Raw genomic sequence first — 24,222 nt, 5'->3', positions numbered from 1 at the left:
TACCACAAGTTACTTTCTAGCTTACTTAGGGGAACAAAATATACTCCCGTTTGGACAGCTCTTACACCCCGATTTGTATATCAGCTATACTAAAAAGGCATAGACTACACATTATCTGAACATTAACCTGATATACAGTAAAGTACGGCTAAATGAGTTTGTATGTGTGTGGTTTTTAATCAGGCAATGAATTTCAGGCTCCTTGTGGTCTGCGACTGTCCTTTCCCTATAAATGCATTCATAGCTTTATTAAAATGGAATCCACTCTCCCCGGTATCTGTTGTGCAAGTATTCGTTCACATTTGTGCTTATTTAAAAAATGACTACTCATAGTTAGTTAGTCTAGTAGAGTTCCATGTAGTACCAGTGGAAAGTTGGGTGCATTTTAATGTTAAACTAGATACAATCAAATTAAAAATATATTCAATCAAAAATACACCTGACAACCTTTTTAAAACGTTGTTTTATTTGACATTGATCTGGTAAAGAATGAGGCTTTACAGTGGGCGTGTTCTGTAAAGATGGCACACTCATATTCACAAGGCCTCTTTGTCTACTATACAGTAAAACAGATGTGGCTTGTGAATTGAGGCTGTGGGAGTAAAAGCTATTTTGGAACTCTAATATTCTCTCTCTCTCTCTCTCAGTACGTGAACTCACAGTATATTCAGAACATTGGTAAGACTTAAATAATGATAATTCAATAAATAAATGGAGTTTTTAAAAAGAAATAAGATAGTTAATGAATAATCTGAGGCCTGATATAGATCTAATGACTCACTCTTACTGTGGTTGCAGGAAGAGGCAAACAGCAAGAATAAGCCAGTTCACTATTCAGTCTTCCCTAAACTGTAGATTGTTTGATGATCATGTCAGCCCATATCCTTGTCTAGTAGGGCTGCTCCCTCTTAGTCGATTAGTCGACTAATCAGTCCTTTTGCTCTTAGCCGACTAAGATTTCTTTAGTCAAATTTTATGCTTTTAAAATAAATGCTGAATGGCTTATTTCCAAGACACTTGGAATGCTTTAACATTATTCTTTGTGGAGAAACTCAGTTGTACTGATCCGTCAATTAAATCAACTAATTAGTTAGACGACAAAATTGTAAGAGTGTTAGTTAAATTGAAATTTCTTTAATCCAGAACAGACCTATCTTCTAATATCACCATGCATAAAGTAGAAAACATTGATAAGAAATCTTCCTGAATATGCCTATAAATGTCTGTTTAATGAATTGTATTTCATGTCTGAGACTAAAAATAGCCATGTTGTGTCTGGCTACAAAGTAAGGAAAAACAATGTGATACATGGACTTTCTGGGAAATCTTCAGCTCATTTGCTGGTTTTGCCATTATTGCTGGGCAGAATGTATTACTTTGATTTTGAGTATTTTATAGTAACTTTCTCGGGCCTTGCATATTTTAACTCATGAGAAAATCTTCTTTTTTCAGCTTTGTTTATTGGAACTGCTTTTCTAAAAGGAGTGAAATGGAAAAAGCTTTTACAGTCCCAAGGACAAAGGAGGAGTTTGTGTTGTGGGGAGGCAACATGACTTAGTTTCTCACACTTTCATTGTGAAGGATGTCACCGTGACACTGTTTTTTCTATAGTTTCCTAGTGGGTTGCCATATAGTAAAACTCTCCCATATCATTATTAATTATCCCTAGAACTACTATATTTGTACACTATCCTTGTTTTCATTTATTACGTATGGATACTTGTCACATAGTTAATTGAGCACCAACAGAAGAAGCATGAATTTCCATGCGAGAAGAGTCACCTTGCCTGCCATCACACCACTTTGTCTGCAGAAGCGGGTAGGAATCTTGTGTATTTGCAGCTCTTCTGTATTAACTCTTACATAACTTTATTAGTGAAGCGCTGCCTTGTGTTCATGTTTGCTGATCGTTCTCAATTCAAGCTGTCTTTTTAGATGGGGCTGGATGAGATCCAACGTCATGAGCATTTTGTCAAAGCTTCTTGTTACTTGTTTGAACTGAAAAGGGTTCTTCAAGCATTTCTTTACACAGATGCAACGGGTCATTTATTGTTAATAAATGGTGTTTTAAACAGAGAGAGTAGCCAGCTCTCACTGGGCTCTGGAATTGTCCTGAAATGTTAAATGTGCAGTTCACTTAAAGGAGTGTATATGAGTGATGATGAGTAAAAATGCCAAACGAAGAAAGCCCACAGTCATAATATGAATTTATTTAGGTAGGTTTAGGTTTATAGGTAGTATAAGATTCAAATGGTGTTATGAAGGGGAACAGCTGCAACGTTCTAATGATAGTAAAGATTTCATTTTAATCAAGCTACGTCAAGTGTCTTTTCTGTACTACCTCTGAGTCAAATATGTTGTGCTTATCTCTGTAGCTTGATAACATTTGTCTGCTGTTGTAATTCATCTTCTCATTAGTGCACACTGAATACTCTGTGAAGCAAATCGTATACATGGCTATCACTTTGTATTTTCAGTTGGTCCAGTTTTGTTTTATCACCCAGAGCACTGGTAGCTTAGCTACTATTTGGGAGCCATTAGCTGTAAAGTCCTATATGAGGCTGAGGCTGTTTTTTTTTTTTTTAGTTTTGTTACAGTGTGGAGCTGGGAGGACATTTCTCAATGGTTTCTTAGATAGACGAGGCTGGAGGCCACCTTCCCAGCACCACTCCGTGATAGAGCTGCAGCTGTGGGAGTGCAGTTCAAGGTTAAATCGGAGCAGTCTAATTGGCAAAATGGCTCACACTGTCCTGTCCTTGAGATAAGAAGGTCTAATAGAGGAGTTTATGTCCAACAAGACTATATATGTGTTGTATATAGTGCTGCATAGTCAGTGTCTGGACTTTCTCTGCCTTGTCCAGACAAGTCTTTGTAACACAGGACATTATGTTCTGTTGCTTTGCCCCCAGCTTTACCCCTTACCTCCAAGATGCAGCACCAGGAGTACCAAAGACTGTATAACACATAGAAATACATAGTCTCAGTGAAGCTCAGTGTGGGTGGCTCTGGTCGTCGCCATCTTGCCAGTGCCTGACTCCGCCTATCTCCCGGCTAATCCAAAAATGGGCATAGAGATAGGATGTGGATGGAGCTGAGGTGGGTCAAATGAAGCCTACAGTACATGTTAGCCACCTCTGACAGCACCCACCTGTCACTGAGTTCAGCCAATTCACTCCCTGTACCAGACCAAAATCGTTTTTTTGTAAACGCCTGTACATATGTTTAAAGGTTGCTGTAAAGTTGAGTATTTTAACTTGGGGCTCTATCAGGATTGATTTGCTTTTGGAGCCAGTCTCCAGTGGCCATTTGAGAAACTGCATTTGTTGGCGCTCAAGTGTTTGCTTTAATTTAATTTTTCAGTTCTGGTGGTTGCCACTTGAGCTCTACAAATCAACAGTATCGTTGACATTCAACAATATGTTTAATGTGGATCTATTTGCATACTGTAGTGAGAGAGCCTGACCAATACATTGGTTGGCCAATATGATTAGCCAGTAAACATAGGTAGTATGTTTATTGGCTGATAGATATCAGAAAATGCCAATGATAAAATTTGTGTTCATGTAGAAACATTTTATTCTATGTTCACTAGTGGCCACTTAAGTAGATTTTTCCAACTTCAAAATGTCTCACTATATATCTTGGTCATGATTATATAATTCCTATATTTAAGGTATAATTATTTTTTATGTTTTTGCAATTATGTTAAAATTAAATATCTGACAGTTGCCTGACTTGATGAATTCAACCATTCAACGGATTTTGTCTGGGTGCTGAAGTGACCAGACTAGCTAGTACCAAACTAAGCGAAAATGTTGCTCCCTTGGGTACTTGTATCATTTAGATAGTACAAAATCAGATTAATCAAAATTTAACTACATAAACATTTTAGATGCACTTTTGATAATTGGTGCCCAGTATCTCCCCCAGTGAGGTGGATTTTTATACCATCATTTTGTTAATTAAGTAACACAACTCATATTTGGTTGAACAGCTGAAGCCAAATTGTCTATTTTGCCCTTTCAAAGTGAAGAACACTAATCTATCAGAAGTAACGCTCCAGGTAAAATTCTTTATTTTTGCATGTTGCAACATAAAAGGTGTGCTCGACATGACATAGGTGGACAAGAATGCTTTTCAGGTGAAAACATGTGTACATTTGGATCAGGGTTACTTGCTGATGAATGCAGCTCTGTGTTTACTGATAAAGACACCAGTTGCTCACACAGTGTGCTTCCTTGCCTGGCATTTTATTAGAAACTCATGATTAACAGTACTTCTACTTGTGTTTTCAATGACCTGGTGAATACAATGATCAGACCTTTCTGTTGGTATTCTAAACAGTGTGCACTGTGTATCATCTATGTATATGCATATTTCTCCACTGATTGGTGAAAGTTGTAATTTTCACTATATATTCTGTTAAAATTAAAATGTTGGATGTCACTGCACTATTATATCAAATTTAAAATCATGTAAGTGGTTATAAAATATGTATTCATTAATCAGCATGGAATATTTCCTCTGTTTGGAAACAAGCCCTGGTAAATATCTGCATGACTAAAGCATCTGTTAATTAGTGGAACTTAATCAACCTGCAGAGCACAACTTATCTAAAAGTCGCCCCTAGCTTTTGATAGCAATCCATGTGAGCCCAATTGTAGTGCCTTAGGCCAAACACCCACTCTTTGACATCAATTAATTGGTAATAATTATGCAGATTTTACACAAAAAAATACTACCACAGTAACCATGGAGACGCTTACATTCACAGGAAACTGCTCAGCTTGTGTGCCTCTAATGTCCACCCTTTCAAGCAGAAGTAAAATGGTGATAATACACCTCACAAAAAATCTTTAGAAGGTTGTTTCATAGATATTTTCACAAGGACTGTGTGTCCCATAAGGACACTTCTCATGCCCTTCCTCACACTCCATCATGGCCCTAACTTACTTCATCTGTCCATAAGTTTTCAGATTTTACATGAAATAATTTACATCGTTATGTGTTAAGTATCTAGGAAGTATAAGGTATACAATGCTTTATGTTTGGGAATGTAGCAGGCTGCAGCTGATTTCCTCCAGGATTTGCTGCATTCATGATGCACTCTCAGCCCTGAAGCTGTGACTGGTGAAGCACCTGGGCAACAGTTTGCATGCGCAGTTTCTTTATCTTAGCTGTTGAACACATGAGGTCTCTCAGAATTGCCATAGGTCTCTATAAAACGTCAGTACAATTTATAACAAAAAATCCTGCTGTGTAATGCTGTGTAATGTCCCTGTCTCCTCTCATAAAAGAGGTTGTTGTATGTGGAAGGGTTTTAGGGCTATGGTCTAATTGATGAAATGGATTCATGTCATTATTCAGGTTACATTTGATTTTCATTCATTGTCGATGTGTGTCTTCTCGACATCCAAACAAAACTTTGCACAACATTAACCAATATTTTCAGTTGGTCTACTCTGTGCTAAGTAATGCAAACATAAAGTACATCTGCAATGCTAATGCACCAAAAGGGTTTCCTCACCCTCTGACAAACCCTACCCTGTTCCTGGTGAAATGTGATGCCTGAATGATTTGATGCGGCCAACTCTCAGGAAGCCACTTCCTCACAGCAGCTTAACAGAAGCTCAGGCTAGATGCAGTTATCACCAGAAGAGCAGAAAATACATACCTTTTGTATGATCTAGGTTTTTTTTTTTTTTTTAAATGAATAGGATTTTGTTGTTCTCGGCTGTTCTTGTCTTTGTCTCTAGTTTTGTCCAAAAGGATTTTAGACGATTAACCTGCAGTGTTAAAACATTGCTGCTGGAATAATGTGTATAATGTAGGCTTTTGTCTTTGTGAGACACCCAAAAGCAAAGATATTTGTCTTGTAAGGCTCCAAGCGGGCTAATTAAACACTAAACGGTTTACACTGAGATGATGTCATAGCTGGAGTCTCCCATTTGCTGATGGCTCCTTGAGGGCTCAGACCTCAGCCTTGCTGGAGAGCGCTGACCTCCTTTCTCCCCACCAATGGCACTCATTGAAAGAAAAGAAAAGAGACAGTCATCTGGTCTTTACTGTGCCTCCCTCTGCGGCCCCTCTCCGCACCCGCCTCTGTCAACTTTAGACCAAGTTGACTCAACTAGCATTACATTTAACCAGCACCTTTGTAATTGCTCTGTGGGCTCATGGAGCTCTGCTTTCCATGGGCGTGTGAATGTGAATTGAGAGGGGGGTTGGAGCCTTGTGACTCTCTCTGCCTCTCTCTCTCCTCCTCCTAAGCCTTTTTCAGACATGGAATACGTAACATAAAATGGCCAATTTAAAAATATTTCCTAGTTTATTAAAACTGACTTTGTACACAAGAGACGACGATTAAGATAATTTACTGCAGTGATCTTAGAAGGCAATACAAGAAGTTCAAGTAATCTTACTCATTCTCAATTCAGAGATGTCAATAAGTCTGACCTAGTAAGGTGCATGTGTGAAAGGGATTCTACGGAATGAGCAGATTGATCTCCGTCTTCTTGACGTTTAGTAATGGGGAAAGATATAAAGTGATTTGGTATCTCAAGCCCCACTGATACAGATATTTATCAAAGACGACCAGCATATAGCCAGGCAGCGCTGTGAGCTAACAGGCAGTTTTGTCTGATTGCCTCCTTTCAGCTGCAGCACAGAGAGAGTGAGGAATGAGAAAGAGAGAGGGAGAGAGAAAGAGAGAGTGAGAGAGGGAGAGAACAGACTTGTTCCTTCCCAGTTTACAGTCGTAGTGCTGTCAGACGTGTGTTTCTTACAGAATCTCTCTTTTGCAATGCTCTGTACTCAGCCATGCATAGGCTACAGATCTTGTCTGAACTTAGAGCTCTGCTTGGCTCCAAACAGGGGGGTAAGTTATACTTTGTGATTAACGTGTTTGTATTATATCTCAGTGAGGTATTGCAAGATCATTACACAGTAATCTTCACAAGCTCAAATATTTACACCCTCTAATATGTTTTGCACACTGTTTTCTACCTTTTAGGACTTTCATTAACTCTAATTTTCTGAATATTCTGTTGCTGCAATAAAAGAACGGAGACTACATAACTGGTGTAAATGGTTCAAACTGATTCGTTTGTCCGATACTTTGCCTCACATTTAATGCTTTTACGTTTGTTGTATTGCTTTGAAAACGACCCTCTGCTTGTGCTCATTGAAGGTAAAAAGTATCCCATCCTGCTACAAGGTTGAAATGGTTGTTAATTCAATGCTTCTGTTGCAGGTAATCAAAGTTTATAATGAAGATAACACAAGCAGGGCAGTAGAGGTTCCCAGTGACATCACTGCCCGGGACATATGCCAGCTGTTTGTCCTGAAGAACCACTGCATTGATGACCACAGCTGGACACTTTTTGAACAAATCTCTCATCTGGGAATAGGTAAAATGTTTTTTTTTCTTCCTGTGAAATTAGAATTTTTTTGTTAAAAGAAAATGTGTGAAAATCTTAATAACAGAAAGTTCCGGTTAAGTGTTGTTGGTCAAAATATGCACAAATTAGATTTTGACATAATTATAGTATGCACTGGTATTAACGTAGCCTGACATCACCAGAGCAAAATGCAAATGTGAGTTATCTGCTAGAGCAAATACAACTTGAGCTTTATTGATTTCGCCTATAGGTGAGGTTTGCTTGATTTGATGGGAGGAGAGGTGGTAGGAATTAGGGTGGTGACGTGTAGATCTATGTGACTGGAACAGAGCACTGTCCTGTGTTTTTGTTAGGGAGGGGGGGGGGGGGGTTATATTGGTACTGACTGTGTCACATGTGAGGATTCAATTACTGTATATATCTTTCATGCACAGGTAGAGGAGTGCAGTGCATGTATGAAAGACAATTACTGCTAGTACTGTGTGCATGGCTTTTGAGGTTGCTGTGAGGTTACCATTTCTGAGCCACATTACCTGCTGCTGCTGCTGCTGCTGCTGATTTGATCCACTTAAATTTAAAGCAATGCCAGCTATTAAACTGACAGGTATTGTTTGAAAGCCATACACCAATTTTAACTAAGCGAGTCTCATTTTATTAGTCATCGCTTGCTTTAGATACTGTTATGGAACTTTTCAATTGATGCATAGCATCAAATAATTTGCTGGTGTCTGTAACACTTTATGTAATGTATACTGTGAAACAAGTGTATTAAAGGCACACGACCATTTGCATACAAGAATGGTGTTTGAAAGACCTGAAATATAATTCATATTTAACAAACAGTGAAAAACACATACATGATTTGTCATTGATATATTAACACTGATCTGCTAGGAGACAGTATGACTGCCTAACAGATTTCTCAGCTGCATTTTCACACTATTGCACACATTACATAATTCATCCATCTGTTCTGTTCCAGTCATCAATGTTTTTTTTTTTTTTATCAAAACCGAATATCTTTGCTTTCCACCATAAGCAAGGCAATGTCTTGCAATTTTTTAGATCTAATTTTCGGAAAGTATAAATTTTGTCAGTATAAAGAACACACCACCATATGCATACGTTGTTACGCTGGAGTAGAAGAGTCAAATGGCCTAAAATACATTACAACACCGTTATCTCACAGTTGGGGGTTCAAACAACACAAATCGAACCACTGTCCGCCGCAAATCTTTGCATGTAAACTATTGAAGAAGAATCAATAGAGTTTTTGAGAGTCTATACAGTATCACAAAACAATATTGCATTGCTTAAGTGTATCAGTATTTTCTTACACCTCTAGTATTTAGGCTGTAGACTGTAGTTAGCTTTTTTTGCATGACACTCAGAGTTCATATCTATAAATAAAATCATTTACAAAGCAGGGACTATGTAATTTCTCAGAATGATGTTATCAGCCATGTAAGTCATGAATACTTGCTTGTTTCGTGATGACATATTTGCCCTGATTTTGTTCCCAGTTCATTTTTCAAAACTGCTTCACATGGCTATCTGTTTAACTAAGGGATTTTTTTTTTTGTTCAATCATTTCAAGTTCTAGGAAATAATTTATGTTTATGTGTACTGATTCACTTGAGAGCCATCCAGAGGTTACACATTCATATAAGGTTAATAATCAAACGCTGCGCCTCGAAGTAAAGCAGTATAACTCTTGTCATGGAATCTTCTTCGCATTCAGATTTCAGAACATTTAACCTTGTCTTTCACTTTGGTTTGGCATCACAGCTGATTGTTTTCGGTCTCCGTCTTTAATCAATAAAGAAGTGAAAAACAGGTAAACATATAAATGATTTTCATTCCTCCTGTTCTCACTAGAGAGAACCATTGAAGACCATGAGTCTGTTATGGAGGTGCTATCAGGCTGGGGAATGGATACAGACTGCCGGCTGTATTTTAGGAAGAATTATGCTAAATATGAATTCTTCAGGAAACCTCTGGTGAGTTTGTGATACCAATAGACTGTATATATGGTGATGGGTTCATACACCACTGTGTGGGAGAATCTCTTGAAGAGTTGGAAGAGTGTTATAATAACTGATGTTGCTTTCATATTGGTAGGACTTTTTCCCAGATCACATGGTCTCCATATCCAGTGAAACCAATGGGATGGTGGATCATTCTCAGCTTATACAGGTATCAAGTTCTTTCTGTTTACACTGCACTCTCTTTGCCCATGTGTGTCAATTGTGAGGCTTTCTTAACCTCCTGTTTAAATGTGCTGTCTTACCTTAAGAGTCTACTGCTCCCACCAATAAATGAACAATTATTTCTCTATACAACACAGACCTTTCTCAACTCCAGCACTTGTCCAGAGATACATGGACACCTCCATGCCAAAGAGCAAAGCAGGAAGTCTTGGAAGAAGTTTTATTTTGTCCTGCGGAGGTCAGGGCTTTATTTCTCCAATAAGGGAACTTCAAAGGTCAGTAAAACAAAATGGCTCAATCTTTTCGCATTAAATGAAATTCAAAAACAATATAAAAAGCAGATAACTACATTGGTTATTTGAACAGGGGATATTTAAAACCACTCTTTTGTATGGAGTGTTAATATTGCATTACATTGGTCAGCCATCCAGTTATCATAAAATGAAATGCACATAGTTTACAGTGTAAACATCTGTAATAAAAAATGTGTGGCAAATAAAAGGTCCAATATTATAAAAAGTGAGTCAGAAAGACGGCAAGGTAAAATGTGTTATGTGAATTAATTGTAAAATATGTTCATGGCTGAGGTAACATCTAGTGTGATCTCTGTGATTCTCTCGCGTGAATTTTTAGTGTAGTTTTGTACGTTTGGGTCCCAGGGAAACACCAAAATTCTCTTTTGTGTTGAAAAAGTCTGGGATCCTCGACAGCCCTTATTCAGAAACTGTGCTTTTAAACGAGCCATCAGGACTTCCATAAGGTTGTGATGCCAAAAGTGCAGATGCGTAAGACTTGGAAACACGGAAAGATAAAAGCAAAATTTACTTTTTCGGGAGGTGGACTTTCCATTGCTGAGGAAAGTTCAATACACATTTGTGAACATGAGCTACTCTCTCTCTAAAAGCCAGACACCAGAGAAGTAAGTATCAATCGTGTGATGTCATCAAGTTAAAGCCTGGAGTTGCTCCATAGACAATGAATAGAAACTTGATATTGTGAACCCACAGTTTTTATTTTTTTTATGCCGAGATGAGCCGTATTCTATTGAGTTCTGAAACAGAAAATATATCCATATACTCAGAACATTCCCCTGGGTGCTCTCAGTGTCATCTGTAACATATTTCCCGATTCATTGTCTAAATAATGTTTTGATTTTTTTCATGCTATAAAGCATGAAGCCTTATAGCATGAGAAAAATAATGTGTTTTTTTTCTTTTTTACATTAAGTTATGTTAAAATGATCCAGTAAAAACCCAAAAGACAAGTATGAACCTGAAATTAGCATAATATGGGACCTTTCCTTGGTATAATCTATGTAGATAAATCCCAGTCATCTGTTGGTACACTATGGGGACATCAGTTTATCCTTTGTATATATTTCACCCATGTTGTGAGAGTGCAGTGGAACAGGTTGAGCTTGATTTTCCTTAGGTCAGCTGGCATATCAGCCAGGCAGAACAGGACTCTCAAAGCTGCTGACAAGTGAAGCTTATACCTAGGCACCAGTCGTGCCAACACAACCACTTCTCAACAGTAGACCTTTTGTTGTCAGGTGCAGGGAGGGTTTGCCCACATTTACTCTAGCAGGGTTTACCATTCATCTGTTGTCAGACACATTGCTAGTCACAGGCACTGAAACACCACAACGGCTGTGGCATTACTTTTAATAAGGAAGTAGGACATGTGCGTCACATGAATGCAAAACAATGGTAATCTTTGTGCCTTTTTTTCTTTCTTGGTAATTTATCTCTGGTACAATGTGGATGTAGATACTGTCTCAATACAGCCACTATCAATATGTCTCATTTTATCCTTATCTCTGTCATGCATTTTTAGGTTAACCACACCCAGAATGGCCGATAACACTGTGTTTTTATTGATAAATATGTTGAAATTTAAGAGTACTCCACCTCTGTTCTAAATGAGCTCTTATGTTCATTCTACCCAAAAGATTAGACTGCAAAGCCAGGTTTGTTTCAAATATAGGTCGCATTTATCCACTGTTCAGTTTTAGATTTCTAAAAAGCATATCATATTCCTTTCTAGAAGTAAAGGACCTTCATGTTCACCGTGTTCAGTTTTGGGTTTTTTTATGACTTCTCTGTGTTTTACAGGAACCGAGGCATCTCCAGTTCATTGCTGATTTCAGTGATAGTGATGTCTACACAGTATTGTCGGCCAAAAAACAGCATGGAGCACCTACAGATTATGGCTTCTGTGTAAAGGTACCATCACTTTCTAGAAATGCCAAATCTGTACAAAAGCAACAGAAGTAGGGCATTGATTTCCAGCCTGCTGAACTCTTTTTGTTTCCTTGTAACTTCTTTCTCTAGTCCACAAAGTGTAGTTCAGCCCGGGACTTGAAGCTGCTTTGTGCGGATGATGAGCAGAGCAGGACCTGCTGGATCACAGCCATGCGCTTGTTAAAGGTTGGCTTGCTGATCACTAACTGGTGATGTCTAAGAGGAGGAATGCTGAGTCAGTACTAGAATCAGATTTAGCTTTGGGAGGAGGTCAAGGGAAACTATTGAGTGATGCTGGATTAGCACTCCCACTCTTTATAGAAGCAGCATGTGTTCATTGTCTGGATATCTGCTGGATACACTTGAGAGCATTAGTCACTCTCCAGCTTGTCTATTAATAATATACAGTAAAGTGCAACAGACTGTGATTTCTCTGTATATGCCCCTTTCATTACTACAATCCAAGTCTAACAAAAGTAGTTTGAAGTTAACATGTAAAACATGTTTTGGATTATAACTGAAAATTTTGATATTTTTCTGTTTCAGTATGGGATAGAACTGTACCAAAACTTCCTTCAGCCACACCAGAAACAAAAACCTTCACCGATGGTAAGATGGAAATATTAAAATGTTACAGCATCAATTTAAAAATTGACTTTCTGATCCTTATATTGACAATTAATTGTGGCACAGCAGGACAAGGGACAAGGGATGTGTTTATAAATTTTACCATATGGCCTTAATGTGGTACATTCCAAAAAACAATAATATTGCGGTTATATCACAGTTGATACCATGCATCAACAGAAGTATTCAAGAAGGATTTAAAAATGTCAACTACATTATCGTGTCTCACGTTTTTAATCGGACTGTAAACAATGGCTGCCTCTGGGATTGAGGAAGCCCGGATATCCGCTTCCTTTTTGATTGGCACAGACCAGAGCAAGGCTAAAAGGAAAGAGACAATTGTATAGGTAAATGTTTGCTAACAACTTTGCCAATACAACTTTATAAGGCAGTAATATATCAACTTTATTTTGTCTAGCTTGTTCCACTGCTCCCAGGTGACTGAAAGAAAATCAATAAATGCATCCTTAACGATACATTTGCATGCGTTAAAAATCAATGGCGCCAACACATTCTGTAGCAGTGTGGTAATATATAGTAACTGCATTTAGAACAAATGAGGCACCTTCAGTGTGTTAATGTGAGTTTGCTGTCTCGGCATAGCCTCTGACTCTACTGGGAGTATTTTCACGGCAGTGAACACAATCTATTTATGGCTTCTGGACATGTTCATGAACCGTTGGCTTTCTAAAAATACACAATGATCAGCTGCTCTCAGATTTAACAACTCATCACCTCTTCTCTGCTGTCAGACAGTCATGTGACCAACAGCCTCGCCAAGAGGATTAGCTAGAAAGATGGGGAGGGGAGTACATGAATCTGCCAAATGCAGTGTCAGGCTGCTGAATCTTCTCTGGTTTACTTGACAAAGTTAGCTAAAAATGCTACCTCAAGACTATTTTATGATATTACTGAAAAATACAAGCTGTAGTTATATACAACATTAAGTAACATGATCAATTTTATTTTCCTTCAAATCAATATGCTTATACTTTTTGGACATTTCTGAAATTGGATAATGAACCTCACAACAAATATTGTATTTATCCATCAAATGATCTACCCTAACTGCAGAAGGATTGACTTTATTACATAACTGTTTTGTTTTACATTTGAATTATCCTACTGTAATTTATTCATCAAATTATTTTCCCTAATCAGAGAGTTTTAATGGCTTTTTTATTCATTTTAGAATTAATAATAGAATCTCTTTGGTAGCATATCACTTAGTCGTTTTCTTTTTCTCTATAACTGACTCGATGTCATTATAAACAAAGGCTGTTGCTTAATGATCCTTCGAATATTAAAGGTTAAATTAATGAATGTTTATAAGCAATGATAGATATCTTTACATCATTGGAATTGGAAAATGTGTAAGAGTGTAAGACAGATGGGAATGCCTCTCTCCTCAAAGTAAACACTGCTCACTTTGTTTTAGCCACTCATTTAAATTGTAAGCTCAGTAGGTGGTAGAGGAACAAATGTGGTAATTTAAAAGCTTCTTGGTAATCCTCATAAGAAGAATTTTTTTGAGTGTGTGCAGTGAGCCACTCACTATATGGCAGCTTAAAGGGATAAAATGTGCCCATGTGTCATTCTCTTCAAAGCCACTCTAATCCCTTTTCAATGGAGTTTTCTGTCTGGAATCATCTAGAATTTATGAAGATGGAATCACGTTACTCAGACACTAGATGGCAATACAATACCAGAAGACAGCCAAAGTCAGTCTGCTTCCCTGCTCAGTATACAAAAGAAATCAACCCCTGAAAGAAAAAAAACTTTTATTTTGTAGACTTCAAAACATATTTAAATGCAGTAGTAAAAATAACATTTCAATGTGTGTGTGTAATTTCAGAGAAGCATCTCAGAGAATTCACTGGTGGCCATGGACTTTTCTGGCCAAAAGAGCCGAGTGATTGAGAACCCATCTGAGGTGCTGTCTGTGGCTGTAGAAGAAGGCCTTTCATGGAGAGTAAGTCAGGGTATTCCCAGTGAAAACATTCTCATGACATTTTGGTGAACTAACATATATGGTACTTAAAAGGCTTGTGTAAGAATCTAGGATGTCCAGTGTAACGAGAGTTATTAAAGGTGTACGATGTAGTTTTATCCGAAGAAAAACATTTTAATCTTTAAAAGTAATCTCTCTCAATCACCACCTATGACCCAATGGAAGAGTGTGGTGGGGTCTTTATCTTCAGAAACCCTAGCGGCTGCCTGTATTTTCTGTTTACTTGGTATTTAGAGAGGGACCGGGTCATTTCTGGGTGCGGCTTGGCCAACGTGGGGGTTTAACAGCCAGTTACAGCATGCAGGATGAGCAGCCTCTGATTCCCCAACGCCACTTTGTAGTGCACATGGCAGTGTTTGTTACCAACACACAAACAAACAGACCGATTCTAGTAGAACTCTACTATGTACGTTTTAACTTTTACTTTAAACGTAACCACCACGAAACAATCATGAAATACCGTTTTATTCCTCTGAGCCTGTGAATATTCTCATTTGTCCAGGTCATCGTTATCACCAAATAAATTAAATTCAAAAAGAAACTGGACTTGCGTAATTTACACATCTGACCAGGCTGGGAGTGGTCCAACTATCTGGTGGGGAGATCCAGGTATTTAACCTCTAGTGAGGGTGTTCACAAGGCCGATGATGTCACTGGAACCCTTTGTGCTCTAAGTGCCAACTACAGTAGGTGGTCGGAAGTTGATTTTGACTTCGTTAGTGCTCTACTCGGTTATAACGACAGTTGTTGGAGTCACAGGGGTGAACAGTTGTTCTTTGAGGTCTGTTGAATCTCCTGGGAAGGGATCTCCTGGTGTGGATCTTCACACCAGATAGTTGGACCAGTCCCAGCCTGCTCAGATGCGTAAATGAACTGATGAAGCCTCTTGGATGAGAGGTGAAACGTGTTCCTAGACAAATAACCAAGTCCAGTTGCTTTTTGACTTAAATTTCTTTGTGGATTTATTCTTCTGGTTCACTGTTTTGTCCTCACTGAACGGAATTCACTCTCTCCACTCAGTCCGTTACTCGCTCAATCATCGCTGCATGCTCTATCTCTCTTTCACTCTTTCTTCCTCTCTCTGGCCATTGAGCTCGAGCTAGGGAGGAACAGAGGGGCCGACTCTGAATGCTGTGTGTTTATTAACAGTAAGCGATACTTTTGGCATATTATACCTTTTAAGAATGTATATAGTATTTCTGAATGTACAACAGTACATTCATACACACAGCGGCTTAACAACAAAATAAAGCTTATAAGGTCAAGAATTGAAAGCACATCGTAAATTGTGATTATTTTTAGGATGCAAAGGCAACAGGATAGATTGATTATAACATTACTTCAACTAATACTGCATTTGTAAATAATTTCTCCTTTAGAGGAAGAGCTGCCATCGTCTGAGTGGCCATGGTAGCCCCTCCACATCACAGAGCTCAGTGTCAAACATAGGTTTGTACGGCACTTTTATTTCTTTATTTAATTTGCCATCTGTACACAAGTGAAAAAGAACATTTTTGCAATATTTTATTTACTTTTTTGCTTCAGCCATCCACTTGTCCCAATCCTGGTTCCACGGCAAACTTTCTCGGGATGAGGCCCAGCGCCTAATCACTCAACAGGGTCTTATCGATGGGTAAGCAGTTATACTTCTTTTTTTTGTATAACACACACACACACACACACTCATATACAGTCTATATATCCTTTATTTAACCAGGCAAAAGTCTCATTGAGGTTAAAATCTATTTTTCAAGAGCAACCTGTCTTGGAGGACATTATGTCATTAAACACACTGGGACATGTCTTCCACCCGGCACAAAGTGATCTGTCATTGCTACTTTCAGACTAACGCGGCTGTCATTTTCATACCTAGTGCCCATGTTGTGTAGGGTGCAAATGTACTTGCGCCCACAAGGGTTTGTGTGTTACTGAGTGGTCCTATGGATTAAAATGAGGTGGAAATGAGGAGCGTCAAGCTAAGGCTTCATTCAGCGGAAACCTGCAGGTGTGTTGGTCTAAATGAAGATTGGTCAGGCGAATTATTGTCACACTGGTATCTTGAGGCAGCAGAAAGCGATTGGGCCATTGACCAACAAAAGCCTGGTCTAAGGTTAAAGGCTAAGTATTTTCCTGCCATTTAGAGGGTGCATTAGTCATAGTAGTGATTCACTGACTGCAGTTTTATCTATATCTGCGTCCCTATGGTTAATACAAAGATCGGGCAGGTCAAAAAATTAACATTCTGATTAATACTGGATGGGTGAAATAATACATAATTAATGAGGGAAAATATGAATCTCATTCTCTTAAATGTAGACATAGCAGAGAGCAAAGAAAAGCTGCAGAGTTTCTGCTGCTTCGCTGTACTCTACAAGGAACAGAAACTTCATTGTTTATTTTAGAAGCTAAAAGTTTAGTTTGGTTTTCTCTGTCATGTTTATAACTACAGTTTTTAGTTTCGCTGCTTAAAAGGTCCCAAATATTTGTTGCAGTGACTTTACTGCATGCATGGAAATATATACAAGCAGTTAACGCAGCCTCTAATCATTGTAGTAAATCAGCAAAGAAAATACTAAAATGTAAAAACAAATAAAAATCTATATACACATTTAAAATCTATATAAAAAAATACATCATTACAATACATAATTTAAAAAGCAACAGCCTACAGGGGGAGTGAAAATAATTAATTCAGGTGGGAAGCAGGTGGATGATTTAATGTAGGCTGTAAGTGGATTTGACTAGCATCATGCTTGTTACACACACACCGATGCACAGTTTTCCTCCTCCTCCCCAGTTAAACAGGTTATTGGTGTGTTTGCTCATATTCAGTGGAATATGGAGTTGTTGAAATACAGAGGACTGTGCAACAGCACAGGGTCCACTGGTTCACACACAGGCAGATCCGTTTCTTCAACAGAAAAAAAACCACTTGCTTCTCCATTTTCCCGTACCCGCTGTTAAAATAGCAATGTGCCTGCTGCAGGTGCACTTGGCATTAAAGGGAATGGGAGAAGATACTCTGATTGGTTTCATTCATGTTATGCCCAAAATACACCCATAACTAATGAAGAAGCAATGAAGAGACTAAATACAACCCCTTTGCCCATTGCGCCTTACTTTGCACCCAGATTATGTGTTGTCTAACTAGCAAAAGTGGAGTTTGAAACACCCTAAATAAACTTGTGTCAGGCTCTTTAGACCGTGCACTTTAGATTGACTAAATAGGGCCCTGAGTGTCAGTATATCAATGCAAATTGAATCCATGATCAAGACTATTTTTTCATAGTTGAAGCATATACAGACAGAACATTAGTGGACCAAGTTTTGAACCCTATGGAATACTAAAGAGGAAGTCGTACTGGTCTGAAAAATGGTCACTGAGGTTAACAAAAAAAATCTTCTGCCGGTAGGGTAGATCTTCTTGTAAGAAGTACAAGAATGAAAAACAATTCTATTATCTGCGCTCACTCATTTATTAGATTTTACATGGGCTGTTTCCACTGTGACCCCTTCGAAAACCAGACTGATTTTTTTCCCATTTCTTTCCTTTTTTTTTGAAAGTAAGAAAATGGGCCTATTATCTAATATGTTACAAAAAAAACTACCCAAACCTACTTAAACAAAGAAGTGTGATTTGCATCCCAGGAATAAGGGGAATACACTAACTCCATAATTATTGTACAGTCTTCCCCCTCTTATTTTCACAAGATTTCAGATTTCCTGGAGAGGCCAGATCAGATTATTTTGATTGTCAACATTATTTTCAATACTAGCTCAGTTATTAACGATCGTATTTTTCAAAAAAATATGCTAACTACTAACATGTTCCGCACAAGCAAAAACAAAGGAGCTAATGCAATATTTTCTAGTGGTCCATAATAGACTGGACTTTAAGAGAGCATTGTCTGGCAAATGCCGCAAGATGTGTTCAGAAAGTCTATATATTTTAGGAAATCTCAAAATAGGGTTAAAGTGAGGAAAGAGTTAAAAGCTTTAATTTTTTTTTCAGAGTGTTTCTTCTGAGGGACAGCCAAAGCAACCCAAAGACATTTGTATTGTCACTGTGCCACATGCAGAGAATCAAACACTTTCAGATCTTACCTGTAAGTACAATCCACTGTTTTGATATACAATGGTTTTTTTTTTCATTAATCTCCCAAAAACGTCCAAATTTAAGCCTCATGTTCATCACGTTATCCATTGTATGTGATTCCTTTTAGTGTGGATGTGCACTTATGCATGTGTATGTGTGCATACTCTGCTGCAGGTGGAAGATGAAGGGGAGGTATTCTACAGTCTGGATGATGGTCACACACGGTTCACTGACTTGATCCAGTTGGTGGAATTTTACCAGCTAAACCGAGGGGTTTTGCCCTGCAAGCTCAAACACCACTGTGCCCAGATCACCTTGTGAACAGGGGGCCTAAGAGACCTCCGGGAGCCTACATGCACCTTAACTCCAGGGCCTTTCTGGACAAACACTCCCAGAGTTCTTGTGCCTTGAAGAAGAAAGATACAGACTGAACAGCCATGCTAACGGAAACCACTGTTATCATCCACTATTCATATTTTGCTACATTGTCCCTCCTTGTTTTTATTTTTCAGAAAAAGCTGAATTTCCCAATAGACTGCATAATAACTGGCGACACGGGCTGAAGCTGATGTGCAGTATTGTCTCATGAACGTCTTTGGCCCTGTAATGTGTGAAATCCAAACATGACTTCTTGTACTGTGCATTTTAGAGCTAAATGTGTACTACAGGACACACTTTCTGTGATTCTAAAATCATGACACCAGTGAAAGAAATGAGTTGTTTTCTTATTGACATGTAATGGCTGTAATTTAAGTTTTTACTGATAGTCTTCTGCAGTATACAGTAATTATATACCTGTCATCAATTTTATTTGAAACCATATTTTTGCTGGGAATTGTAGTACTCAACACCTCTGTCCAGTTAAATTGGAGTAAAACTAAGATATCTTACTTGTCATTGTATTTCTAAGTATTCAGCTTTTTTTTTTTTTTTTAAGAAAATGATTTGTTGTTTTCTATTTGAGAGCTTAATGAACTCTCAGGAAGTGTCACTGTGCATGCCCTGTAAACTGGACTGGGACCTCTGTAGAAAGAGGAGAGGTAACGTACAGGTGCAGAAATATTATTAACCAATTTTAAACATTCAGACATTAAGATGGAAATCAGAAGAAACGGACTGGATTTTGATCATATCTTATGTTGAAATTTAGATTTTATATTTTCCAAAGATTCAGGTATACAGTTTCAAATCCTGGGTTGGTTGTATTCTGAAGTCATTTGCCACTGTTGTGGATATATAGTTTCAGATATTGTTTGTTTTCAAAAAGCCAAAAATCTTTTTAAAACAAGATATTTCAAATAATTTAAAACGACAATCTTCAGTTAATTGTTTAATTTCTCTTTTCAGCTGGATAACAGTGCATTGAACAATGACTGTCATGGACTGCATGGTTATATATAAACAAAGTATGTTTGTAATGTATGATTTGTATTATTTCTTGTCACATTTAACAAGCTGCACGGTTTAGTTTGAGTGAGGTTGAAAAACTGCCAGCAGTTTTTTGTAGTTTAGTACGCAGAACTGTGAACCCCTAGCTTCGAAGCCCATAGACTCTGCATGTATTATTTAAAACAGTATACATTATAGTCTTTGTATGGTAAATAGGTCTTACAGGGTTGAGATACAAATTCAGTGACGGACACTAAATCTCACTATGAAATGAAACGTCCACCTGAGTCATCTCATCTCATCAGCACTCAGTGGGGCGCTTCTCTGCTCAGAAAGATTTTTATAGTGACTACATAAGTCATGATTTTCTAATGAGATCCAGCACATAGTTAAATTTAGCCGCAATATATAGTTTGTGTATGGGCCACATTAGCCTAACATTGCCAAGTATGATTTACTAAATCATGTGGGCAGCATACACATAGATACGCTTCAATGTGTTCTTAACATAAATCATTTGTTCAACCACTAGATGGTACTAGAAGCATTTTGCTTTTGCTTGTCCAGGTTTGTGTTTGAAATCATAATGTGTCTAGCCCAATTTAAATTACATAATACATGTAAAATGTGTCAAAGATTCAGGTAAGGTTCATGTTGACTTTTTTTAAAAAAAGTTGCTTTAAAGTTCTCCAACTAAGAATGCATTGCTATTCAGCATCTAACATTGTATTTGCAAAGGATTATCTGTGAATAGAACAAGGTGCAAGTAATGAATTTGACAGATTTTTAAGGCTCCATAGAATATGAAAACATAGTAATGGTTAGGATTGTTCCCTACAGAACAGTAAATGGCAGAATGCAGCGTTCGTGTTAAACATTTTTTTTCTGTTGTGATACAAAAACATTGCCCCTATACCTCCCCTGCTCTACTTCAATAGCACATTTCGAAACAGTGTTCACATCCAGGGGAGATGTGCACACACAGAGAAGTCTTAAATGCACCCCTGCTTCCGAGGTCTTGTGCTAAATGTTGTTTTGGATGTATTCCTGCCATTGATCGGAGTCTGGCTGCAGGGGGAGAGATGGCAGCTGGGAGAGACTGCGCTTCCTTTAATGAATTCATCCAGCTCTATCCTGCCCAAACGGCCTGTGGATACAGCATTTCTCCCAGTAAATAAAGACCCTCTCTCCGCTCTGTCTCTGGTCCTCATGGACAACCACCACTGTTCATAACACTTCTCAACACTACATTGGATTTTGCTCCTGCCTGCACTCTCGCTCTTATAACTTCAGGTTTTGCACTTCAGAGTTGTCAACTACACTCTGTTCTTAAATGCCCCCTCTCATTGTATTCCCCCGGCCTGTATTCAATTATCTGGCTTTGCCGTCTTCGGCCAATTACTGATTATTTCCAATGAAATGAAGACCTTGCTGTTTGCTCTGCTCTTGATCCACAAAAGGGTATTCTCTGGGCTTGGGTATGAGTCTGGGCAGAGTGTATGAGGAAACAAGGCTAGGTTAGTTTAGGGGATGCACTATAGTTAAGGTTAGAGGCTTTAAATGTTCCTTTTGCAAAGGGAGTATCTAAAGCCAAAAAGCTCTTCACTGTAGCTACTGTGGACTGGAGCAAAGGTAATCATAGGTTGAGAAGAAAAAAATATCAGATACGTGAAAGAGTTTAATCTGTTTATATAAAAATTTTTCATAATAACGATACATGGTGTCAAACTGATTATTATACCTACGTTAAATCATTTAAGTCTTTCTTTGTGTACGTATGTAGCATAGCAGTGTACCATTCTATAGTATGAATGAATGCAAAGCTGGCTACTGTGCTGATTATTTTTTATGTACTATGTAAATCTTTTTTAGAGCCCAGATATTTACTGCACGGCTCAAATACTGTAAATGTTATATTATAACATAAAGGCAAGTTGTTCAGTATATCCAGTTAATGCTAAATCTCCCAAGATAGTTGAAATGCCAAACAGAACATTCTCTATGTGTTGCTTAGAAGGATGAATTGATAAATAGAAAAATCTAGGCTTGAATTATGAATAACCACATTGCTTGGTATTTTTTTCTCAAATTTGAATATGTATACATAACGGCAAGGTTTTGGGGGTCTGAAATCTCTAGTTATGCAGTTAAGAATACTTCCATGTGGATTTCATGCAGATGATGGAGTTTTAAAAAGCAGCAATATTGTAAACCAAATCTAAAGAAAACAGTACAATTCATGCTTTTTATATATTTTCACAAGGTGTGTGAGATTTTTTGCGACCGCAGTGGTGCCGTGGTGTGTGAAGGAGAATATTCTTGGTGTATTGAGCATCTTTGGTAATGTATTATGTCTCAGATAATTGCCCAGACAGTGCTTGCTCTATAAATCGCCTTTCTAACCTCTGATATATTTTTCTGGGGGTCTCGGAACTGGCAAACGGTAAGTGCCAAGCTTAGTTAATTACAAGGATAACACATGCACTCGTCAAATAATGGATGTGGTTTGCAATTTCAAGTTTTAATAATCAATTACTGGCAGTAATTCTCTGTGGAGTCACAGGATAGTCATTAAATCTCAAAAGGCAAGATGTAGGCAGTGTAGCTTTTTCCAAAGCCCTATTTTTAAATACATAAGGGAGCACGGTCTGCTTTAATCCAGTGCATTTTGTTTCCTTGTTATAATGTAAAGTAGCTCAATTAGACCTAGACAGCATTGCTTGTAAAATAACTGTTAAAGACAGTGAGTGATAAATGATCATATTAATGCTTATTCCTACAGGAACTGAGCCAACAAGGACAAGAGTGGAAAGATGCTCTGTTGCAGTAATACTGCAGATCAGCTTGTTTTTTCTTTAATATGAGTTACTGCTTTTATTATGTTGAAGCCAGAAGTTTCATTTAACATCGAGTCCTGTATGAACTCATATAAAGCAGACATATCTGTCTGTTGTTGTTGGATCTGTAACTGGCCTCTTTGATCTTAGCAAACAGGTAGATGTAGTGGTATCGAATCAGAGTGCTCCTTTTTTTCTCTCCTATACAGCAGGGTTCCTGTTATTGTATTTTCGAGTCCACCTTCAAAGCTGAAACATTGCAGAGGTTCTTCTTGACCTTGAGAAATTAACATGGGAGGACTGGCTTTGCTCTGAGGGAGCCCTATAGAGGCCACGTCCCCTCCTAATCCCCAGTTGAAAGGCATACCTCTGCTGCTCAGACGAAATAGTAACATCCCAGCAAGCCAAGTGTTTACCAGATATCAGATGATATATATCAAGACGTAAAACATTTCATTTCTTTGAGGTTATTTAATCCGCACATTTTCTCTTTGTGAAAGATGTAGGTTGTATTGGTGTGTTTCTGTATGTATGTGAGACAAGTGGAGAGTGAGAGAGAGAGAGAGAGAGAGAGAGAGAGAGAGAGAGGAATGGTCCTGCACAGATGAACAAACAGTGAAATCTGAAGTGCAGCGCCCTGTGTGGCTGCCCACCAACTGAACAACATTAAGGCAGTCCTCCATGTAAAACCTGCTCACTTCTCCTACAAACACTCGAGTTTGGCAAACGGGCAGCGGCTCTGCGGGGAGGAGCTCTCACTGGAAGGCAGACAGTGAGCTATAGACAGCAGGGAGACATAGACCACAGCTTCTGGTGGTGATGGACTGATGTTTTAGGTGATCAAAAGGATGGATAAGAAAAGGGAAATGACAGGGGTAGCACTGGGAGGGGGTCTTGGAGTGGAAAAACATTTTGGACTTTAAAGCTAGAAAGACATGAAAAAGCAAATAAAGCTGAGATGTTTGACAGTGCAGCACTTGGGGTGAATATTATTGTACACTAAAAGTAGACCCAAACTCTCAGATTCACTTTACTGTGATCGCTATCATTCGCACCATAACATGTAGTTGGGAGAAGAAACTTCAACACAACATGATATATATCACGGGGCAATTTACTTCAAGGTTACAGAGCAGAACTTAGGATGATATATTGACCTTGCATTTTTCTGCAAAATAGGTCAAAATATTCACACACATAGTCACATATGCATGTGCACAAGCACATTTACACACGTATTGGAACAATTTACATTCCTGCCTACTTTTCTTTCTTATTTACATGGTGTGCGAGTGACTCCTGAACAGAGTAGGAAGCCTTGTGGAAGAATAAGGAAATGGTCCATTTCTGAGAACACAGTGGAATAGTAGAAGAGCAGCATATGTTGGGATTTGAATGGTCAATCGATG

General features: G+C 38.2%; 1 protein-coding gene across 2 annotated transcripts in view; it reads left to right on the top strand.

Moving 5' to 3' along the window:
- The window catches only part of grb14 (growth factor receptor-bound protein 14), a 32,244-nt gene extending 12,814 nt beyond the window's left edge, over positions 1–19,430 (top strand). For both annotated transcript variants that reach the window (XM_083921343.1, XM_083921342.1), the window contains 12 exons: positions 7,253–7,409; positions 9,279–9,400; positions 9,522–9,596; positions 9,748–9,885; positions 11,725–11,835; positions 11,944–12,039; positions 12,400–12,462; positions 14,336–14,452; positions 15,871–15,940; positions 16,037–16,124; positions 18,504–18,597; positions 18,762–19,430. In XM_083921343.1, the coding sequence (XP_083777469.1) occupies positions 7,253–7,409; positions 9,279–9,400; positions 9,522–9,596; positions 9,748–9,885; positions 11,725–11,835; positions 11,944–12,039; positions 12,400–12,462; positions 14,336–14,452; positions 15,871–15,940; positions 16,037–16,124; positions 18,504–18,597; positions 18,762–18,908 (1,278 nt within the window). In that variant the 3' untranslated portion in view covers positions 18,909–19,430. The remainder of the gene's footprint in view (positions 1–7,252; positions 7,410–9,278; positions 9,401–9,521; positions 9,597–9,747; positions 9,886–11,724; positions 11,836–11,943; positions 12,040–12,399; positions 12,463–14,335; positions 14,453–15,870; positions 15,941–16,036; positions 16,125–18,503; positions 18,598–18,761) is intronic.
- Positions 19,431–24,222: the final 4,792 nt, after the last annotated feature.

This window comes from Echiichthys vipera (assembly GCF_963691815.1).
Source record: "Echiichthys vipera genome assembly, chromosome: 10".
In the NCBI taxonomy this organism is placed as follows: Eukaryota; Metazoa; Chordata; class Actinopteri; order Perciformes; family Trachinidae; genus Echiichthys; species Echiichthys vipera.
Note: the sequence above shows the minus strand (reverse complement) of the source record. Positions and strands in the feature narration are given on the sequence as shown.